This window comes from Phasianus colchicus, chromosome 5 (assembly GCF_987193195.1).
Source record: "Phasianus colchicus chromosome 5, bPhaCol1.hap1.1, whole genome shotgun sequence".
Lineage (NCBI taxonomy): Eukaryota > Metazoa > Chordata > Aves > Galliformes > Phasianidae > Phasianus > Phasianus colchicus.
Window position 1 is genome coordinate 16,334,534 of NC_143440.1, and position 23,327 is coordinate 16,357,860.

Below are 23,327 nucleotides of genomic sequence, written 5' to 3' on the forward strand. Positions count from 1 at the left end.
GGGACATCATTTTATTTTCAATGCTGAAGGTGTAAATAGTATCTTGCTTTTTTGAATAAACAAACACAAATCAAACCTTTATCTACAAATTCAGAGATCCATTAAAGCCAAATGAACTTCATGGATTTTATAGCAGCCACAATTTACCAGCCTACTGGAAAATGAAGAATTTACCTTGAATTTAATATGCTCTGTAATTTTTCTGTTATCATAGATTATATTCTCTATAACTGAAATAACATCTAGGAGGCCAAGGGGAGCTGCTGCACTTCTACAGTTGGCATTGACAAAACCTTCTGATCTCCTGTTATCACCCACAAGAAACTGAGAAAAGAGGAAAGAACAGAAGAAAAAGAGTCAGTTGTACTGACAACTTAGAAATGACTTCTCCTGCAGCCTGGAATACTTGTACAAAAAAAAGTCAGGGCAAGGAATAAGGAATGATAGGACAGAACATAGAGAGTAGTATCAACTGGCATTACAGTCAAGAAAATCCTACTGTATTGCTCCATCATATGAACTTTACAACAAAGAGAAAGGGCAATTTGTGTCCACCTGTTTCCATCAGAGCAGATTTCACATCTCAGTACCAAAGTTTTTGCTGATGTTCAGTTTAAATTCTCCTTTTGTTAGTTCCATACTATTGCTCCCACTTATGACCTCCTGTAGTGATGTAAGTACTTTCCTTCTGCCAACAGCATTCAGACTCCTTGAACATTTCATACATCTTATCCAAGCCCTCTCTTAGCCATGCTGTGCGTATCTGGCTTCTAATACTTCCTTAGAAGTAAATCTCTTTATCCCCATGATTTCTTTTTTTTTTTTTCCCCACTATAAAAAATGCTAAGTTTGCTCATAAACCGTAAAAAAGCAGTAATGTGTAAGAACAGACTTATGAACAGAAATTCCATTATGAAAATGGCATGTATTTAAATTTGGCTCATCAGCTATTATTCTCTAAAAGCCTTAACAGTTAATTCATCTTGATTGCGACAAAGTTTTGCGTGCATTATGCCTGGTGGATATATAACACAGCTCTGTTTATGTTCGGACTGTATTTTTTATGAATGTGGAGATATTCCCGCTGATGAATAAGTCTCAAAGAAGTCTAGAGTAACTATTCATGGGAAGATATACAACATATGCAGTGTTAATGCAGATTATCATCATTTCATTTTAGTCTCATTACTGCTTTCAGTTGGAATCATCCAGTCTTACAGCACTCATGAGAGCTGAGAGACTCTACGTTCCCATACTATTACTATTTCTAGTCATTTCCCATCTTTTCCAAGAACTGGTTCTAAATTAAAGACTTGTCATCAAATATTAGCTAGGTATCACTGGCACATCAGAAGAGTAGTTGGGCACAAGCCCACTTAACATGACCACAAATTATTTCTTAACATAAATAAGGGTCTCATGGGCCTCTGACTCTCTTAAAGGGTTGTTTCAACTCTCCTACAGAAGTAATGTGAAGGCATAATGTGATCTGGTGTCTACCTTAATCCTAGTCAAGACAGAAACTCAGCCTACCTGTAAACTAAGACACAAAAAAACTGAAAGATCAGACTGGCTCTCTCAAGACCCTGTGCTACTTCATTAATAGCACAGCAATTACTTGAGTCCAACTGACACAGCTAATGGAAAATACAACCAAAAGACTCTGCCTTGGGATTAATTCACTATTCTTCCCCTATGGCAAAGACATATAAAGTGAATTAGTGTCTAAATTTACACCTTTTACTCAGACTTAATATCACCTCTGTACTTAGTAAATGTAGCTTCTGCCTGAATCTACCTTCCCCAGGATATTTCTTGTCATCTGAAGTTGCAGCATGACAGGCAATTGGCCAGCTCAGTGCCCGTGAGAGGAGGAGAGCAGCAGTGACTGGCTTTGCCCAAGGACCAAGTGAATTGGCAGGGGTGGCTTCACATCCATGTTCACTGAACATGTGGCCATCCTCAGCTGCTGGGCACACTGATAAAGGTGAGGTGCCCTCAGGATGATCAGGGTAAGTGACATGAGTGGGCTGCTTGGGGATTTAGCATGACCTGAAGTGGAAAAAAAACCAAAACAAAACAACAAAACTGAAATTCTGCAGGTTTCCCCTTATGCGTTTGGAAATCTTGATTTAAACGTGTGATGGGACCACACCTGCTGACCATAAGAATAAGATTCTCTTATTTCTAGAAGTCAAAACTTCACTGCAAGTGAAGGAAATGCTGGTAAGCCCATGGCTGAAGTGAGTAAAAAGGACAAGTTGGAGCATTTTGTTTGTATTTAAATTATACCACTGGTTTTCCACCCAGTCCACAGTTCCCAACTGTACTACACAGACACGTATTACATGTACTACATTGCTGCTTCAGATGTATATAGGTCAGTTTTGCAACAGCTTAAAATAAAATGAACAGCAAGCCAGCTTGGTTTACTTAGTACCGCTCCATACATCCTCCTCTTGGAGAACCAACATGCCTCTCGCATCAAAGAAGCTGTTCTTGAGTAGGCATCAATGACTGCCAACTAGCTTCCATTTCTCTACCTCCAGAGTTAGATGTTTCTGAATTTAATGTAATTCCAATCCATAAAGAGAAAAGCCAGTGATGCTCTTCAGAAAGCAGTGCTAAAGTGGCTAAAATAGCAAATGAATGATTAGGAATGTAAGCCCACACGTTGCTTCTTTAAACCTATGGCTTCATCTGAGGATATGACTGCACTGTTAGGAAAAAAAATAACATCACACTTCATGCTCAGAAGTGAAACAAATGTCTGATCTGGCGAGGAGCATACAGCTCATCTATCTTTTGCTTCTGAAATGGTGAAGTCCTGTTGTCTAGCAGATCTCACAGGTGACCCTAGGTCAGTGCAAAATCCTGCAAAAATCAGCAGAACTTCATTTCATTAGTCAGACAATTCGTGCATGGCCTTATCTGTCTGAAGATGCAAGTCCTGGTAAAAAACAAGTTTACTTGAAAGTATTTTCCAGAGAGCCAAGCACAATGTAGTCTCATGCTCTGCTCTTCCTCTATGAGGTTCACTGGGTTACATAATTATCCTGGCAATCTGATATGCACTAATATAGCTGTGGGCTGCCTCAAATTTTTACAAACAGCAGCAGGGCAAAATGAGGCTTGCCGTCAAAGTCTCATTCTGAAAAAGGCTCTGATCCAGGTTTATTTTCATTAGACTCTAGTATATAGGAGTTGCTTCAACGCCTGGACTAAAAAGATGGCTAAGGGGGCTTTCTAAGTGATGGGGGATCCTGAGCCCACACAGACTGTTTAGAAGCTAATGTTAGTACCACGGGGTCAGTCAGCCAGACACTGGCAACTCTGAGACACCGATAGCCATTTAGACAAACAGCTTGAACCTTCACCTGTTACAAACTAGTACAGTTCTGCTGACTCCTGCTCATGGCACTGTTACTCTGTCTGTCTGCCATAAAGCAGCATCTCGGCACCACATAAGATAACTGAAGGACTTGAAATGTACTGTGTGCTAGTGGCGTATATCAGGCTACATTACACAAGCATGACTTTATGACGTAAGCTTGTTTGAGCCTGAGCTGAAGTCTAAAAGAAAAAGGGAAGGAAACCACCTTTGTTCTTTCTGTCCTCTGTCCCCAGGTATTTTGCCTAGCTTCTACCAGAAATGAAGAAAGGAAAAGGAAGAGAAGGACTCATCCAATCCTAAGTTTCAGCATCAGACAAGCAGAAGTCATTAAAAACTTATCAAAGAATGATAGAATGGCTTGGGTTGGAAGGGATCTTAATTATTAACTAGTTCTAACCCGCCTGCTGTGGGAGGGCTGTCACTCAGTGGATCAGGCTGCCCTGGGCCCTATTCATCCTGGCCTTGAACACCTCCAGGGTCAGGGTAGCCACAGCTTCTCTGGGCCGTTTGTTCCAGTGCCTCACCGACCTAAATGCTTAATAATAAAGGAGAGGCAACCAGACTACTGAAGTTCTCACTACTTACAGTTTAAAGAGGTAGCAAGGAAGCATCTTTACACGCAGTGCATTTGCTACCAAAGAAGCGTTACACACAACATATAATGCTCTCAGGCACATAACTGCGTGTCCTTCTGCCTTTCTGATCTTTGCATCACTTGCTGCTGTGTCTGCAGCCACAATTCTCCTGATTTTTCTACTCAGATCACTGAAATAACATAAACTGATGTGTTAAGCTGGAGTGAGAATCTACTGTTTGTTCTATAGCATAAAATTACCGAGATGAAGTCATTCATGGGCTATTTCTTTCCCATTTAGTCGTTCTGAAATAAATTCCCTATCGCCAATAGAATTTCAGCTGTCAGCTCACTGATTGGATGCAGTAATACTATTGAAAACAGTAGGGGTTTTAGTTGTCTTTTCTTCTCACTCATTAACTTTTTCCTCATTTCCTTTATTGCTATTTCACTTACAGATGAGCTGGCTGAACTTCAGAAAACTCTCAACAGCGCAGCAGAAAACATCACGGGCACTCATTTTCCTCTAGGACTATTCCAGAAATAAAAGGCTTTTGATGTCTGGATAGTCATTCAGATATATACTATCAGCATTTTCCACAGCCAGGCTCACCTAACACCAAGGTTTAATTCTGATCTTATTCACACTAGCAACTGTGATGAACTCCTTACTTACTAACATGAAGTCCTCACTTAAATAGAGCTGAGCATACAGAGCTGTCTGTTAGTGATTATTTTCTTTCCCCTTGTCACTAATCATTCTTTCAGCTTTTCTAGCAGAAACAAAACCCCAAACAAAACAAAAAATAGGCTTAATCAGGAATAAGGGGAAACAGGCCACGTCTAAGCCACCTTCTTACTTATCTGATTCTTAATTTGATACATGCCCGCTGTTGGCACTTCACAAGAATGGTGACTACTTTGGGCCATTGGAGAGCAAGTCAGCATTTTGTCTATTTCAAGTCCCTTCCCTATTCTAATATACTCCTGTACTATGTGGCAAAGAATCACCTACATACACTAAAAGCCTTTTTAGTCCTTAATAATTACACAAGCAGACCCATCCTCTACCTCTTTTGACAGGTGCATTGCCCACTGTGCTCATGCCAACGGGGAGTAGAACATGTTCCTTGTACCAAATCCTGGGGTGAAAAACAATAACAAAACAGTGGCACAAAACGACAGGATGAAACTGGCTATGAATCAAACCACCTTCCACAACACTGGTTGTTATTCACAACAAAAGAGTCTTCAAACATATCTATACACGTGAGCTCTCACAACCGGACAGACACAATTTCCTGGCCCAGAAGTAAATTCCACTTTTCAAAAATTTTGCATTACACAACATTCACTTGCCCTTTCTGGCAGCTTCTCTAAATCTCCTGTTTCCCACTTAACTGAAAATAATATTGCAATTAGGGTAATTGACTTAAAAACCAGCTAAATGTACCGTCTGGGCACTTTCAAAAGGACATAAATTGAGTGATAACTTTGCTTTGGAACATTTATTTATTATTTAGGCATAATACATGTGAGGAAAAAAATCCAAGTTATTATTACTATTATGGAAACATGGATTAAATACTTGCTAAAGGTCATCGTAGAACACAGGACAGCTGGACATGTTCTACTGACATCAGGGAAAGAAGACACAGGCACTGAGTTGTGATTTAGACAATCTGGGTTTGCTTCATAGCTGTACCCCAGTCTCCGGGTGCAATCTATGCAAGATGCTCTGTTTCACTGTGCTGCAGCTCCCCATCTGTCTAATGAGGGTAATAACACTGTCCATTTGTCTTACCTATTTAGATGGTAAGCTCTACTGGGCAGGGATTGCTTCTTACCAGGAGTTTATACAGAATGCATACACAACTGCCTGACCTCTTGGGCTGCCTGCAGGTGATACTGTAATACAGATCATGAATAATGTGATCCATCATGATTTAACATCTGGAGTTGGTTTTTTTTTAACCTTGCTATCCATAATGACCTTTCCTGTTTGCCCACAGATGCAGATTGCATATGAAAGAAAGAACAAAACGTGTATGCAAGACAGAACTTTGGCAATTTAGGTCCTCAAATATAGATCTTAAGCAGTTAACCTAAAAGACAATCTTTAGATACTTAAAAATCAGTGGAGTCAACAAGTGAGCACGAAAGAGAAAACAGTACTTAATCAGGCATGAACTTCTCTAGCATAGAGCAACAGCACCAGGCACATTTACATACAATGACTGCCTAAAGGAGATGTCAGTTCTATGATCAAATCATCACAACCAATTGCACCAGAGTGAGCTGGTGCCCTATCTTCTGCAAGGACTTGACCTCAGCTGAAAAGCATATACATTACAATGATGTTCAAGCATGCACGCTGCAAGTTTTTGTCAAAATTCCCAAAGATGAAAGATAAGGCTAATGGCTCTGGAACTGTAAGCCATTTGCAGTGGAGAAGGAAATAACAGCAAATTCCCCACTATTTTTTTTTTCAGAATATCCTATAGAGATTTGTAGCATAGCTAGATGATACTGTAGGGAGTGATCAGATACTTATGAAAAAGATCCATGAAGTCAATAATCTTTCTTGCTCAAGTTAGACTCTTAGCTTATTAGCTGTCTTCTATTCAGGACAGTGACCCAACCTGTCAGAACAAAGCTGCCATTTTCTAATTACAGAAGATTTTTTAGCACAGACACTGCTGTTATATGATACTGAGCAACCGGAATAGCAGAGAAGTCAAAGGAATTGTACTGAAGCAAGAAAGCATTGTTCTCCTGCTTCCCTCATCAACTTGCATCTGCTTTCAGATGCAAGATTATATATGCCAGGTTGTATACTTATTTCAAGAAATACTAGTTGCTTTGATTTCCCTAGGGAAATATAATGATGGAAAAGTTTATCTTCCTTCACGCTGTAGCTGGAGCAAATAAAAATGATTGTAAATACCTATTCTTTGTTTAGTGAGATCTTAGAATGACAGCTGTGCAATTCATCTCATCTGCATACTTTTTTTCAGAATGCGTAGGATGGTTGAGGTTTCCTTCTCATTTTTCTTTTGTGCTCCATTTTAGATTTTCATATTATTCCATTCCTCTGAATGCAGAAAGATAGGAATGGGCCTGTTTCTTAAAAGATTAAGGAGGCATTGTCCCAGCTATACAATGCCACTGAATAAAGATATCTGCCAACTCCTTACTTGGTGGACACTAGATTAGTCTTTTCAAGTCAGTAAAACTGTGAAGCTTTAGGTTATCTAAACACTTCATTCACAGGGTTAATGCAGTTCATTCCTGAAGTTCATTACACCCAGCTATGCAAAAATCTCATTTACAAATTAAATTCTACTGCTATTTTTGACCTCCCTTCTCTGTTTGTCCTCTGCTACTTGAAACACTTTATTTTTTCCCCTTCCTTTCAAAATCATTGGCAGTTCCAGAGGTAGGCAATTATTAACATTTATACTTAATATCACAACAGCCTCATACCAAAGAGTTTAAAGGTTTGCACTGACAACCTAATGGGAATGTTAGAGGACAAGGGTAGAGGATTAGAGCCTCCTTTGCTCTGTAACTTCCTGTATGAAATACAGATAAATTGAAATGTCTCTTTGAAACTGCTCATTTCTTGTTTACCCAAGCAGGTTCCTTAAGTAAATCTAACACCTTATCACATGATCAACCAGAAGCACTATTCATAAGGCAACATCGTATACACACAAATCCAGCCATCTTCAACACTGCAAAAGCTTCTGCTGCACCACTGCAGGTGAATTGTGCTGGTACTATTCTTCCCTGCTTCACCCTCAGCCCATTCTAATACATCCATGTCGCTCCATTGCTCTGGCTATACTTTCACCTACTTCCTCCAAACCACCTATCCCAACACCCGCAGCAAACTGCAGCTGCAGCATCTTTTTCTCTTTCTTCTGCTTTTAGAAAGCTAAACAAGAGATGCTTGCATTGCATGGCAGCATTACCTTACCAATCCTGTCATTAGGACAAGGTGTGCTACAGGAGACAACAGCAGGTGGAGGTCCAAATTGTACTTGGCTAAACCAGGTGTGTCCATATAATTCATATGCTTGTAATGTCATAAGAGCCTTCAAGATCTCAAGGGCATGATTTCAGAGCAGGAGGTGACAGGCAGGATGGACAGAGCATATGGAGGATCAGATGACACTCACATAATCTTTATTTATGTCTGCATCCATAGTGAATATTCCTGTCTATCTCTCACACTCACCAGTAGAGGACAGAAGGAGGGCAATGAAACCTGCTGCTCCTTCAGAGATACACAGAAATCTCTGCTCAGTGGAGCGACATTTTATCTCACATACATAGGTGATAACAAGAATATTTGCCACTCCAGCATGATAGCATCCTGGGGAACACCTCCAGCATGGATGAGCTTCGTCAGACTATTGCAGGTAGAGTAATGAAAGAGTCAAATGATACAACTTCCTACCTTTTACTTCTTGTTTGCATATTGATACTTAGTTAGCAGCTTTTTTTTTTTTTGCTGTTTATAAGCCCAGCATGGATCTGTTTAAACTGCCTGCAGACCTTGTATCACTCCTGTCCATTCCAGTTCCACAAGTCTGTTTAGCACTTGCCTCTGTTGGGCCATCAGCCCAACTTAAGCATATCTGTGTGGCTGGACTTCAGTTTCTCTGTCAAAGTGCTATCAAAGCTCCTGTTTACAGATAGAAGTAACACTTAGGAAAAAATAGTTTCTTAAGTTAAGAAAAGTTAGCTAAACCGAATAACACATAAAAAGATATGGCAGAAACATCACACATGAGCAAGACAATTTACTCTTGAGATGCTGCCATGCTTGACAGTGGGTCCAGAGGAGGTGACTAAAATATTCACAGGGCTAGAGCACCTCTCCCATGAAGACAGGCTGAGAGAGCTGGCATTGTTCAGCCTGGAGAAGAGAATATCCCAGGGAAACCTTACAGCAGCTTTTCAGCACCTAACAGGGGCCTACAGGAAAAACGAGAAGGGACTCTTTATCGGGATGTGTTATGATAGGACCAGGGATAATGGCTTTAATCTGAAGAGGGTACCATTCAGATTAGGTATAAGGGAGAAATTGTTTACTCAGAGGGTGGTGAGGCACTGGAAGTGGTTTCCCAGAGAAGTTGTGTATGCCTCATCCCTGGAAATATTCTAGGCCAGGTTGGCTGGTGCTTTGAGCAACCCAATCTAGTGAATGGCAATCCTGACTATGGTAGGGGGCTGGAACTAGGTGATCTTTCAGGTCACCTCCAACCCGAGCCATTTTGTGATTCTATGATTCTATGTAGCAGCCACATATCATATCTAAGGGAACACACTTCCAAAGTGAAGAAAGTGAAGTAAAATAGAAGTCACACAGAATAGCTAGACAGAGAAACAGGGCTAAGTGATGGTACCAAATAAACTCAAGTTTCCCAGCTCTCCCATACGAAGAGTTTCTAAAACAAATTGATTCTATTCTTTTATCTAACTTGATCCACACAGTCAAGGGCAATCAAGCACTGAAGGATATTAGACCCAAAGTATTTTGCTGTATGTGTTAGGAGAAGCAAGAAGCCCTAACACCTACATCTCTCCAAAACGATGCAAATCTAGTTGACAGAGTAGATTCACTCTAGTTGCAGCAAGAACAAGTCACCCTGGAGACTCTGCCAAAAAGGCTAGTGAGGGACAATATATCATCAGAAACTCTTGCAGTACTGAGGACTGACAGATCCTGATCTGTGTGATGAACAGCCTTTTTACAGTGGAATCGCCAGCTCAGTAAATGAAACCCCAGCTTCACTTCACTATAAGGTCTGATGGACCTCATTGTGAAGTACAAGACTTCAGCAGCAATGCCATCTCAGTCTTCAATTCAACAGGACCAAAAGTATACACTAACACCAACTACAACAAGCCCTCTCTATTGTAAAGTTAGTCCAGCATTGAGTGGCATCAAATAGTATTTGATAAAATGCACTAGCTGTATGGCTCAAGCCTCTGCTAAATTACAGACAGCTGGTACCTTATTAATCTTTGATTTCATAACAACCTCCTTATGTTGGCACCTTTAGTTGCTGACATGTCAATCTTTGGAGAGTTAAAGATTGGCAAAATAAACACTGCCAAGTCTAAGGGACTTCATTTCCAATTTAAACCAAGATCAGTTTTCCTCTTCACAATGTTTTCTGCCTACAGTAAAATTCTGCCCAGGACTTCACATCATCAGTCCCATTAGAGCAGATGTTAAGAAGACATAGCTTCCAAAGCTAAGTAAACAACAGTTCAAGGATATACTGCAAAGACGTCTTCACAAATCTCTCTCTTCTCTCTGAAGAGTTCAAGGAAACCCACATAACCACTAACCCTTCCCTTCTTGCAGGTCTCATCCTCCAAAGATAGGCTAAAAGCATAGCCACAAATGATGCAGCAATCCCTCAGAACTACCAAAGACTGACGCCAACAATATTCACATCTCTTACACATCAAGTGGACAACCTCTGTTGAAATACAGGATACCGTAACATGCATCGGAATAGCACCAGCACCTGAAAACAGCAAGCACTACAACAGCATAGCAGCTTAATACTTACACTCAGCAGGAGGCACTTGTTTTCTTTGATGGCACCTATGCAGCCCACGAAGCCAATGATCATGACAAAAGTTCCTGTGACAATCAGCAGATTGGCAGCTGACAGTGATGGGAAAGATGAAGAGAGGGTGGCAAAGTTCCCTTGAGTAACTGCCAGCCAGATGCCCACTCCAAGGATTCCACAGCCCCCCAGCTGGAAAAATAAAAAGAAAAAAAAGCTCAGTTATTGTATTAAAGTAACCCCAGATATTAATCCATATCAATACAGCAGTGGATCAATACAGCAGTGGATCAATACAGCTCCACTGGAGTCAACCCAGGAGCCATGCCCAAGAATGATCTTTAGTTACAGCACTTTCAGCCCAAAGTAGACAAAGCAGACAAAGGAAAACGTTTTATAAAGAGGAAATTTATCAATAAGTTAATGCAATCAAAAAATGATCCAAATTTCAGATGAGATGAGGACTTCACTGGTTTAGGAAAAAATCTTAAAGGGAAGCAGTAGTACAGGCTCTTCTGCTATGTAAGCAAGGAGAAGGGAGCAAAGCAGCAAAGGCAGTCACCACCACAAAAACATCAAATTTACAATTATTATACACACAAGGAACTTTTAAAAATGCAAACAATTATAAGCCTGCTGCTTATAATTGAGATAAAGTTTGCACAATTGTAACAAACTGAGTAAAGTTGAGCAATTAAATAGAATTAAACCAAAGGGGATTTTGCATTATTATACAGTCACACAGCAGCGCATCACTTACATTTCTTTCTTTCCTACCTTCCCTTTAAAATAACCAATTTTTATTGAGTTTTATAATTGCACTTTATTATCCAAATCAATTAAAGGTTAGGAAAAAAAATTGCATTCATAGAGTAGGAAGCCACACATAGGAGCTTATCAATTAAATGTCTGCATAAAACAGATGAACATAAGGCAACTCCTGAACCAGAAGAGGAAAAAGACAGAGCTAATCCTGGAGCAGAGCTAAGCCTCTGAAATGAAACACAGAAGAGAAACCCAAAAGCCAAAGCAATTTCTTAGTGCTAATTGCTAAGGTTGCCTCTGCGTGATACTAAATTCCCCCTCAGGAGGAGACAAGAATGGTGGCTCTACCCTGGTTGCAAACAAGACTGTTTTAGTTCAGACCTAAGAAGCAAAACTGTACCCCATTGCAATGTACCTCAGTTGCATCAACCTGAATGTCTCCACTGAGAGAAGGCAGACCAAGACACGTGGACTCACAACATCTCATTAACTTGTCTTTTCATATATATGCATCCCATATCGCAACATTCAAGCTGGTGCAGTATGTCCTTGATAAGCACCAAGAAGGGGCAGTACCTGTAAAGACCACATACACTCAAGTACCTTTCCTCACTGCCCACTTATGTATTGTGATATTTACAATAATGACTAACCAGGAGACAGGAAAGATACTGAAGGAAGATAACCCATAGAAAATTGTGTGGAGTACCTGAGGACATGTAAACAAAAGCTATCACCCTAGGCCAAGGAAAAAATGGAAAAAAGAAGGCATAAATGCTCTAAAAAGGGATTAAAGCACTGAAAGACAGTAAAATAATATCTATTGGGCAGAGGCCCAAGCTAAAACCAGAATAATCAGAGCACTGAAATTCACTGTCGAGAAGAGTGTCAAACTGGCTGAGGAACACGACAGTGACTGTGACCACACTTCTGCCTCCACCCACATCCCATTCAAGGTCTTGCTTCAACATCAGCCTCCAAGACACAGGCATAGTGAGGATACACAAATGGTGCAATCAGAACTAATGAGTGCAAAAGCCTAGCAGCAGTAGAGGCATCTACTTGCACTATGCTTAGCTATTAATGCCAGTTCTTTCTTGCAAAGTAATTCAGTAGCACCAATAAAAGGCAGCTTATTTCATTCCTTTTTACATTCTCTGTGCTGCTACAAGCTTCAAGTAATACAGATGCCTACAACTTCTGCTTGTGCCTTGGGATGTGGGTCAAGACATGCTTGCTGTTCCTCCACCACCCACTAGGTTCTTTATGATGTACAATACACAACACCGAAGGTGACATTTCCCTTAGGACATCAGATTCCAGCACCATCTCCTTCCACAGTCATTCTTGGCTGCACAACACAGAAACCTTTGGCAGTACAAAACTTCACAAAACCGGATGTTTGATGTAGAACACTGCAACTGTGGCTGTCCCATTTACATCAGGGCTGAATATTTCAGGTCAGTTTGTCAGCAGGAGCATTTCACTATGCTGTCCTTGATTCAGAGGTACTCCAATATATATCAGGCTCTCTGTCAGCTCATTATCTTTCTATTTTTGAAGAGGGAACACATACTTTTTCCTTATGTCGACTAATGAAAATCTAACAAGTACAAAGGGATCCTTTGAGCATTAAACCATTTGGCTACAATGGATTTCACAAAGTGCTTCTTAGACAATGGCAACACACACAACTGAAGGTTGCTGCACCTTAGTCCAGCCTTGTTCCTTCTCCTGCACCAGAATGTTTTCTTGTGGTCCTTGAATACAGTCATGGAGCTGCCATACAACTACCTCAGAAATGGAGGCTGCCACTGATGTTGGTCTACGCTGCTCTTTCCACCAGGGACTGAATCACACCTGTAAGTCTATGGCCAAGGAACACAGTAACAATCAAGCATCTGGTTAAGGAAAAAAATAAGGGAACTCAAGATCCACCAAGACATCCATATGAACCTTTCCAGTGAGAGCAGAATATTTTCTGGTTCCAAATGGCTCCCTTCCCCTTCTGCTTCTCCCATTCTGAACAGAAGCGTAACTCCCACTTTCAATTCCAGGGATCAGACAGATCATGTTTATTTATGCAAGGTATCTTAAACAGAAGAGAACTGTCATAATTAATTCTTTGCTGCCTGATTTGGTTTCTTCATCTTTGTCTCTAGGAAGCTATTAAGCTATGGATAATTTTGCTTAGTTACTTATGATGCTCCTTTTCCTCCACTTTTTCTTCCTCTACTCCATCTCTCAATCCTCACTGGTATCAAACAGGCAGAAGAAGAGTGATGAGATGACAAGTCTTGACAGCCTTCAGGATTTGCTGAGATACAAAATTAAGCAAAACCAAAACCATTACCAGGGCTACTCCTGAATATCTGGTGTCTTTCTTGCAAACAGCAAAGCTGTCATGTTTAGAACACACACTAAATGTTGAAACAAAAAAGATCAGTGATAAGATTACAGCGTGAAGCTGGCAACCTTATACAACTCTATATTGGTACTACATGGAGACTGCAAGGCTAATTAAAAAAAAAATAAATAAAAAAAGAAGAAAAAATCCCCAAAGATGTCAGGCCACTGACAACATTTTTTAATTTTTTGTGAAAAGTTTAACACATTATTTGTTTAATTGTTCATGATTTTCTACTCTCTTGAGCAAGGCAACTGTGAATGAAACAGAATGCAGCATCTTTTAACATTTTTTTCTAGTAAATGTTGCATTTTTTAGTAAAATCTTTTATTCTAGTGCCCAAACTGGGATAGTTTCATAGCCCTAAGACTAGAGATTGAATTGAGATTTTAATTATGTTTCCTATGTTCCAGGATAGACTGTGGTGGAAGAGGCCATCCAACGTGCCAGTGTCCCAATCCTAAGGTATCAAGTATAAAAACATAAACAGTGGGTCCTTAGCAAGCCCTGGACTTTGCAGTCGGCTGTGGAAGGAGTGGTTCGTTTTGCTTAAGACAAATTGCTCACTGGCATTTAAATAGCAGAGTCAAGCAGTAAAGCTGGTGGCTCACCCTGAGAACAGAGATTCAGTCCATCTCTTTCTCCCTGGGAGACACAGCCACGTGTGAGTTCACTCTCTTGGCAGAAAAGCTGCCTGCAAAATTAGATCCTCCAAATTGTTCTAATGGGCTACAAAATAAATTATTCAGGCTTTAGAGCATACACTTAAAATTGATCTTACACTATTGTAAACAAAGTAATCCCAAACAACCCCAGATATATGCATGCTGTTAGAGAAAATAATTCTGAAGTTACAGCTACACACTTAAAATACAGCAGGAGAAATTGCCTCATTGTTCATCATAATGGTGTTGGTGTCCTTAAGTGTTTTTTATATTGGTTTTGTTACATTGAGAATGCATCTAATCAAGGCTTCTCATACTGTGACTGATTAGGATCTACCCATCACACTTCCCTTTTAGATAAAAACTATTCCTCTTATATTAAAAAATCCACTGATAACAGGACTCAAGTGGAAGCACAACCAGTTGTTTTACAGTTATAATAATTCACTTAGAAAGATTTTTCTCTCCCAGTCTCCACAAATTTAAACTAAAATGGCTTTCTCAATCCCACTTGCTATGCAGTTATTCTTCTGCAAATGTTCTTCCCCCTCCTTTAACTGTGGAGTAAGAGCTTACAATGAAAAAAATCAACATCAAAGTATTAATAGCCGTGATGTGAACATTACCCAGCAAATGCTCTTGTAATGTAAGATGTACTTAAATAACTGTTTCTTTTAGCTAGATACATATGTCAGGTGGAAATGTAATATGTACGTACACTGACAGGATGCAATGAATCCAGGATCCTACATGCACAAAGCAGAAGCTCACGTGCTACTGCAGGGACTGCAGCTCTCTCTACAAGCACACAGACAACTTCTTGCTGTAGCAGCTGCCTGTCTTGTTGAAGGATCTGGAAACCAGCCTGCTGGCCACTTGTAGAAAACACCTTCAAGCCAGTATGGTGCAGCCTCCAGAGTACCAAATAACCCTCTGGACCCGTATCTGCATCACATCACCACATATTGAACTTGCAGCCAGCATCCCACCACTGGGATGGGCTCTTTAGCAGAGCTTATCTGATATTCACCAGTAGCATCACCACAGTGTAGCACATACTGCAATTCTCTTGCTAGTCAGAGGTCTAAAATCTAACAAATGTAAGAGGCAAGGATGTTGTAAAAGTTCATCCCTTTGTGCCCTGGATTTTGAAAAGTTAAGTGAAGTACTAAATGAGGAACTGAAGCACTTTCTGCCTTTATTATAATTAGGCTCTAGAGCTCTGAACTGCAGAGCCAAACAATAAGTGCAAGCCTCATCTAGGATGGCCATGATCTGAGCTACATCATTTTAGCAATGATTTAAAAAAGAATCAGCAAAAATCCATCAGTTAGTGGGGACAACATTCATGAGAGTGAACAGACTGGAATAGAAGCAATCCCTAAAATCCAGTATCTGATAGGAAAGGAAAATAGAGAAAGATTATTTTTAAAACAGGCAGAGTTCATTTTGTCCACAGGTTTAAAACCAATTAAAGTACTTCTTAGGAAGACACTAGCCTGTACTTCGGAATTTGCTGCCACAGTGTTGTGGATATCAAAATATAAGCAGGTTCAAAAAGAGATTATACAAAGCCAAGGAGGGCAAAGTGCACTGGTTTTACTGAAAATGACGTCTTGAATGCAAACTTTGTGTATGAAGAACTTAAAACTGTAAATTGAAGCAGCTGAGAAAAATACCCTTTTTCTTATATTCCCTCTCAGCACTCCTGAATGGCCATGATCCAAAGCTGGGTATTTGGCTAGATGAAACCTGGTCAACATTATGGGAATTTGTAAGTTCTCCTTACCTCACTCTTTTCCCCTCTCTAGTTTTAGTGCTCACTTAGAATTTAAACATGAAGGTTTTTTTGCTTGCTTGGCATCAGCTTATTTTCAGAGATGGGCTTATAGAGAGAAACACCAATGAAAGAGTTAATTCCCTGTTTCTCCTTACCCACGTCATACTCTCGTATATATATATATATTTGTTTAAAAATCAATGAGAGCATAGCTTATTCAAGTCAAAAATGAGGAGATCTGCCATGCAATTAGCTAAAAGGTCAGAAATCTCTTTCTCTCCCTCAGATCCACTGCAGAGGCTGTATTTCTCTTCCAATGGGCATAATGATTACAGTCGTAGGTCTAAGCTGCAGGACCACCCTACAAGCTCCAACATTGGTGCAATCTGCACTAACCTACAAGCAACACAGTACTTACACTATGGTACATTAAAAAGAAGAAATAAGGATCAAGTTATTTCATGCATTTTGAAGCTGAGTAAAGATACCTCCACTTCTGCGCTTCACACATACGCATTCCCTTCTCCTCTCATCGCTGCCTTCTGCTCTTGCATCATGACCCAGGTTGTCAGTAGTGTTTATGGAATTTGGATAGCCACCAGCAAATTCTCAGCTGTCATCACTCCAGAGCACGTCAGCTGTCTCATAATTTGCATCAAACAATCAGGGAGAGCTGGGCTTACAGAGCCACTAGATCCTTAAGAAGTCTCCTGGTTTCCCACTACTGAGATTAAGCAGCCTGTTAAAACTTGGGTGAATGCAAACACATGCCTTGTGCACCATGCAGGTCTTCTGCACCCTGACTATCAGGCTGTGTCCTAAGGAGGTCTTTTCAGAGCAGCATAAGGGTAGAAAAGTCACTAGTCTATTCAGTCTTAGGATAGACCTAAAAAATCTATTGAAGCTTGGGATTTCAACAGGAGGCCGCGTCATGAGGTTTGTACAGAAGGAAAAACAAAAAATAAAAAAACACACAACAAGCCTGCAGTCCACAAATCCCTTCTGTAGAGTAGAAGACTCAAGAAATAATTTCCTTGCCTAATTCAGATGGGCTCTCAGCCGCTTTGCTTCACAGACACACACGTCTGGTCTCAGCTCGGATGAGCGCCAGATCCACCTAGCAGACTGACATTATTCCACAGAAATTACACATCACAAATGGATGCTGCTCTACTCTCAGACTCGAAGCTTTCTTGATAAGAACATCTACTCACTGTAGCATATTAGCTTCAGCCAAATTTTATTTTGTTCTGGTGTCATTTTAGTCCACTCTCAAACTCTTCTCTGATATCTCTATGACTTTGAGGAAGATGTTTCAAAAGAGTGCATCTGAGTAAAGCACAAAGTATTTCAAATGTCAATCTCTTCGTCTTTGCAGATAAGCAGTGCACAGCAATTAAAAATTAAAAGCTCCATGAAACTAGTTGTTAGCCACTCCATTTCTGCATTTTGCTTAGGAAAGAGATTTTAAGGTTCAAGTATAAAAATGTCATCTTACAATATGGGGCATTATGTATGTGCCCAGAATCTTCTAAGAGCCACATACCTGTCTTCTTCACTAGTGCCAGCCAGCATGGCAGATCACTCACTGCCCCAGTCAGCACTGTTGCACAAGACCTTTTCTCACAAGGTGATTCACGTGCTGTCTGCCTCTCACAGAATCACAGAATTGCCAACCATTACAAGCTGCTGTCTAGTCAGTGGTGCAACACAGTATAGAGCTCGAAATTATTTCAAAGCTGATGTTATGCATTGTCCTGGGGTTCATGCTCTCATTGCTCTCTTTCTTGCTATTGGCACAGGTTTGAAGATACACACTTTAGGAGCTCATGTTATAAATAAGATTTGTTTTAGGATATTCCAGCCAGTGTGTGAGCCTGACAAATAGCGAGTGCTTTTATCGAGCCTAAAAATTCTACAGACTTTGGAGAAAGATCATAAGAAAGGCATTTGTTTTCATAGTGTCAATAATGGAAACATAAAAAGTTGTTTTTTCAGTTATCCTGCAGAGGAAAGAGCCTCAAGAGCTTAAGCCTTAAGAAATTCATTATCCCTCCCCAGTTGAGTTCCACCACTAAATTGCGGCCCCATACAACTGAAGTAAATTCAGGGCCAACTGAAGATGTAAAAAGACAGAATATCACATTGACACCCTGCTAATGGAAAAGTGAATAAAAAGCCTTTCAGTTAATCCCTGCTGCTTTATGAGCTGTATTCTCCTAAGCACTTGCTCCTCTAAATCGTAGTTATCTATCAACTACTGTTACAAAAGAAAAGAACTGCAACAGTTATGAGTTAACGCATCCAGTGTAAAAACTGTATTTTCCTTTTACGGGTTCAAAATTCATCGCAATGCTTCAATATGCTCAGTGGCATCCTTACCAAGCAAAGCATTTAAGCACTTGCTTAACTGCCACTGATTTTAATTAGTCAGTGTCTTTCCAGGTTTGAGTTTTAACCTCTAACAAAGCAAAAGCGTTAAAGCTCCTCAAACATCATTTCTAAATTCATCTGGGATGACTGTAATGAAATCGATACAGTCCTAAGGAAGAATGTATGCATTGGGCCTGGGATCAGAATGAATAAAATGAAGTTAAAGCTTTTAAAAAGAAGCAGAAATGGAAGAAAACTGAATGTGCTCTGCAATCTCAGTTCTGTGCCCTCTGTAAAATAATAGTTTTTAGTGACTTTGGAGCATAAACTGGAAAACAACCAGATCTGGAGCTCTAGATGCAATTCTTGTCACTTGTTGCCACATACATGTTGCTAAATACTGAAAACAAAAGAAGCAAAGGGTGAAATTTGGTCTTTCACATAGCATAAGAACTGAGATTTCTGGAAAGGAGATTATCAACAGAGAATTTTACCCAAACCATCTGGTGAGATGCCAGGAGAAACTAAGGATAATGAGCACCAAATAATGATTCCAGAAGCCACAGCTCAGTTCCTTGGTTTACCACAAATTTCTTGCATGAGAAATAATACAGATTATTTGGTGTCTGTAGCGTTATTCTCTCTCTTATGGACATTGAAAAGGTTTAGTTTAGATATACTGAAATAAGATGACAGAGGTCATACAAAACCAAACATAAACAAGCAGATTTCTTAAATAATACAAAGCCAAAAGAGACAGTCTTTCTATTTTGTATTACTCAAGATGTTTTTAAAACATGTGCTAACAGGCACAGTCTGCAGCAAAACGCAAGTAAAAATATGTTTATGTTGGATGTATAATCCATCCATAGAGGTATGCAGATAGCACAGGGCTGGTTACTATAGAAACCCCTAGAGTGCATATAGATATATACTATAGTTGGAATGTAAAATTAGTTGTGTATCTAAAAGAGAAAATTGCTGATAGTGTGGGAAAGAAAGAGCTAAGGCTGATATCCTTCCTCACAAAAGCTTCCAAGAAATACAGAGTCTTGACTATATAAGCCTATATCTGATTAAAAATACTCTGAATAAAGGGTCTCCCATGATGCACTGGCAGAAGCTAATCTTAGTTCTGAAAGTTGAGGCAGATCAGGGAAACAGTCCCTGTTTTTTTTTGTCCTGAAATGGAGGAGGCTCGGGGATGTTGTTTTTACTCATGTGTTTGGCTCTTTACATCTCAAGGCTGGTTTTAAGAGCATCCTTTCCACAGGTCCCAAATCGTGCTGATGTAATTTCACTGTGATAATGGCTAATTTTCCTGATGGAGACCTTTTCAAAGAGAAATTGGTTTTCTTGGTCTAAGCAATCAAGTAGGTCATCTTCCCCTGAAGAATACAGCTATTCCATACTCTCCCCTGCCATTTGTACTTCTGATGTTCAGTCATTTGCTCAGCAGCTGGTGGCACTAGAATGACACACATACAAGGATATTTAGGGTCACGGCCAAATAATGCTCTGAAGCCTGTCAGAGGGCAGGCAGAGGGCCAGAGGTGCAGGTTAGTGGGAATGCCAGGAGCAGTGCACTCCGTTCCCTTGGTCCCATCACAGATGTGCCTGCAATCTGCCCTGCCTCAAACAAGCAATATCCTGAGTCCTTTCAAAGACAAAATATGCTGGACTGCAGACAGACCCTCACATGGGCAGCTCGCTCCTTGAGCGGCTCGAGTCCTGCTCAGGAAAAACAGTAGGAAAAACTTCTGAGAAAAAGGAGTGGTGAGGTACTAGAACAGGCTGCCTAAGGAGATGATCGAGTCACTCTGATGCAATTCTTTCTTCTCCTTTTCTCTCCCTGTGGCCTCCCCATTGCCAACCACTGCCACGTTTTGCCGTGAAATCCCCATTATTGTCCGGGATGGAACATGACCTCTTGTCTGCTCTAAGAGCTCACTGGCAAAATGAATGCACACAGTCTCAATATTCTTTCCTGTATTAAACAAACAAAACCACCCCAAACAGGGTACCCAAGATATAAATATAGCTCAGTGCAGGACAGCCAAGCACACTAACAACACTAATGAAATTTGAAATGCATTATGACCCACTAAGACCTTCTTTTACTGAGGTTTAGCTATTCACCGAGACAGGGAGAATGATGAAATTTCTGCACCACCACAAGCTTTTCATTAAAAGACTTTTTGAAATAGTCCCATCAATAAATAGTTCACATGGCCTCAGGAAAGGTTTTTGCCACTTTTAGGATCGATGCCCTAATCAATAACAGAGTTGTGAGCAATAATCACACCCAAATGATAAGCAGCCTCACTTCACAAAGCTTCTGCTTTCACTGAACACCATCAGAAAGCCAAGGAAAATGAGTTCCAAATCTTTTATGGATTCTTTTAAATGGATTGTTAATAATATTTGTACAGGCAAACAAAGTATTAACTACCGTCACAATTGCCTAACAATGCCATGTAAGCAGTCTCTTGTAACAAAACCAGCATTATGCCCAGAATAGCATCTCTCATTGCAATAGTCCAAATGCCTCGTCAAGACAACTATTCTAATTGGGTGGGAGTACAAGAGAAAGCAAAGATTATTCCCTTGTTTTATGTTAGCAATTTTTAATGATTGTTTATTTATATTAGGCTTTGCTATGCAATAGCACATTTGAGACTTTTCTGCACTCTTACTGGTGCTATTTATATAAAATTGCCGTATCCCAAGCCACATCCAAGCACGGGCAGCACGCCATCAGTAATGAATGCCACCTCAAATAATCTTTTTTTCTGCACTAGTTATCCCCAAAGAAAACAATATAGTCTTCTCTTATCACCAACCAACTATCTGCTATGAAGCATTTCAGCTGCTTTGGAATAAACACATCTCCGATCAGCAATGTCAGTGCAGTGTATAGACAGGAGAGCCCATAGCATCCCTTGTCTTCATATTTTATTTGGCTTTATCTGTTTTGGGGAATCCACCAAAGTGAGCACAAAGATTATGAAGTAAAAATGAGTATATATAAAGCATCCTCATTGGGACTGTCTAAACAATAAGTCTGCACCACAGGCTACCTAACAGTGCCCTCCTAGTCTTACAAATACTGCTGTCAGCATCTGAACTGCTGAAGATTTCTGGAATAAATCCCATCTCCCTTTGTCACGTGCTACAGGATACAACACAGAAAGACTGCAAATATTTTGGTCTAACTTCAGACCTGTGCAACTAACTTTTGGACATTTAAGGTGGCTTGCATGTGACTGATATCACTTTAGAAGTCAAAGCTATCAGTAGTGTCTAAATATCAGTGTAGCATTGTCTAAGCCCACCTTTATCAGTACCATTAGCAGCACTGATCGGAATTCCCCTGACCACAGCCACAGCCCAGATGCCCAGAAGGACCAGACAGCTGTAAAGGTCACTGCAGCCCAGGGCAGCCCCACCTCTTCTCAACGCAGAGATCACAGGGGTGACCAACAGAAAATCCCTCTGCTGTCCTGTTTCCTAAAAGACAGATCTAAGATAATTATCACTGCAAACGACAGGTCATGAAATTTCATGATCCTCCCTGAGGTGATTTGGTAATTAACTCATCTACCCTTATTAATTAAAAATTACATATTGCTTTTTTTTTCCTACTTTATGGTAAGACCATGCTATTGTATAGCTATTAAAGCCCTATGTGTGTGAAATACACACAGAGCACGAGGAATCATATCCTCCCAGTTCAGCAAATGGAAAGCATTCAGCTGTACACGTTCTTGCACTGCCCGTCACACGTGTTGCTTGGCAGCTCTTAATAAAGGAGGATGACTGACACGAATTTATAGCTTATTACTTTGCCCCCTCACGTTATAAATTCATGAAACAGTTGTAGTTTACTGCAGTTTTATGTGTGTCAATTTTATTTACATACTCTCTCTTGCCATTAAGGGGAAAAAAGCTTCTGGGTTTCTGGAGATTCTCAATCACTCTGTGCTGGGGCCTGAAATGGGATGGAAACAAAAACTTCTGGCTCATCTAAAAATAGACCGCCACCTCAAACTCTTTCTCAGCACAACCTTCCATCATAAAGCACTGCTACATAAATACAGCTTTATAAATTATGTATCTTAAGTCTTTGTGTGCTCACAGCAGTTTACCAATAAATGTTCGGCGATTCCTTCTAAAAAAAAAAAGGTCATAAAATCATTGCCAGTGATGATAAATGATTACAGCTTAATAACAGTCAAGCTGACAAAGCTGAAATGTCCACAGGGTGTACTGCAATTCTAATGCCACAGGTGGAAAAATAAAAAGCTTCCAAATATAAATGTTACAGCCTTCAGCAGAGAGGAAAAATAGAGAAAGGCCTGATGACACCAGGCTGCGTACTAACTCTAGGATATCCCCCAAAACAGAAATGGCAGAAATTTAATGCCAATTTCTCAGGCAAGGGAATAAACCTGCTTCAGGACAGAGACAGGTGCAATGTGTCTGTGGTTTGTGGGAAAAGACTGATGAGAGGATAAGATTAGAGAGAGATGTGGGATAAGGAAAGGCAGTTAAACGTTGAAGAGCATAACTTTATTCAAACAGAAAGAAGATACCTTGGATAGTAAACTCTATTCTTGGGTTAACTAGAACTTCAGAGTCTACGGATAGGAAAGAAGGGGTCAACAAGACCCTTATTTGAAGTTCAGGCTAAAAACTGTATTTGTGAATCAAGAGAAAAAATCTTTTTAAATATCTCTTCATCAGGACACTTACAGTCTGCAGCTGTACTGT

The 23,327-nt window shown here is 40.1% G+C and overlaps 1 protein-coding gene across 10 annotated transcripts in view; it reads right to left on the bottom strand.

Annotated features, from left to right (window-relative positions):
- The window catches only part of TSPAN4 (tetraspanin 4), a 392,906-nt gene that overhangs the window by 54,247 nt on the left and 315,332 nt on the right, over positions 1-23,327 (bottom strand). For all 10 annotated transcript variants that reach the window (XM_031609001.2, XM_090140643.1, XM_090140642.1 and 7 more), the window contains one exon: positions 10,565-10,756. In XM_031609001.2, the coding sequence (XP_031464861.1) occupies positions 10,565-10,756 (192 nt within the window). The remainder of the gene's footprint in view (positions 1-10,564; positions 10,757-23,327) is intronic.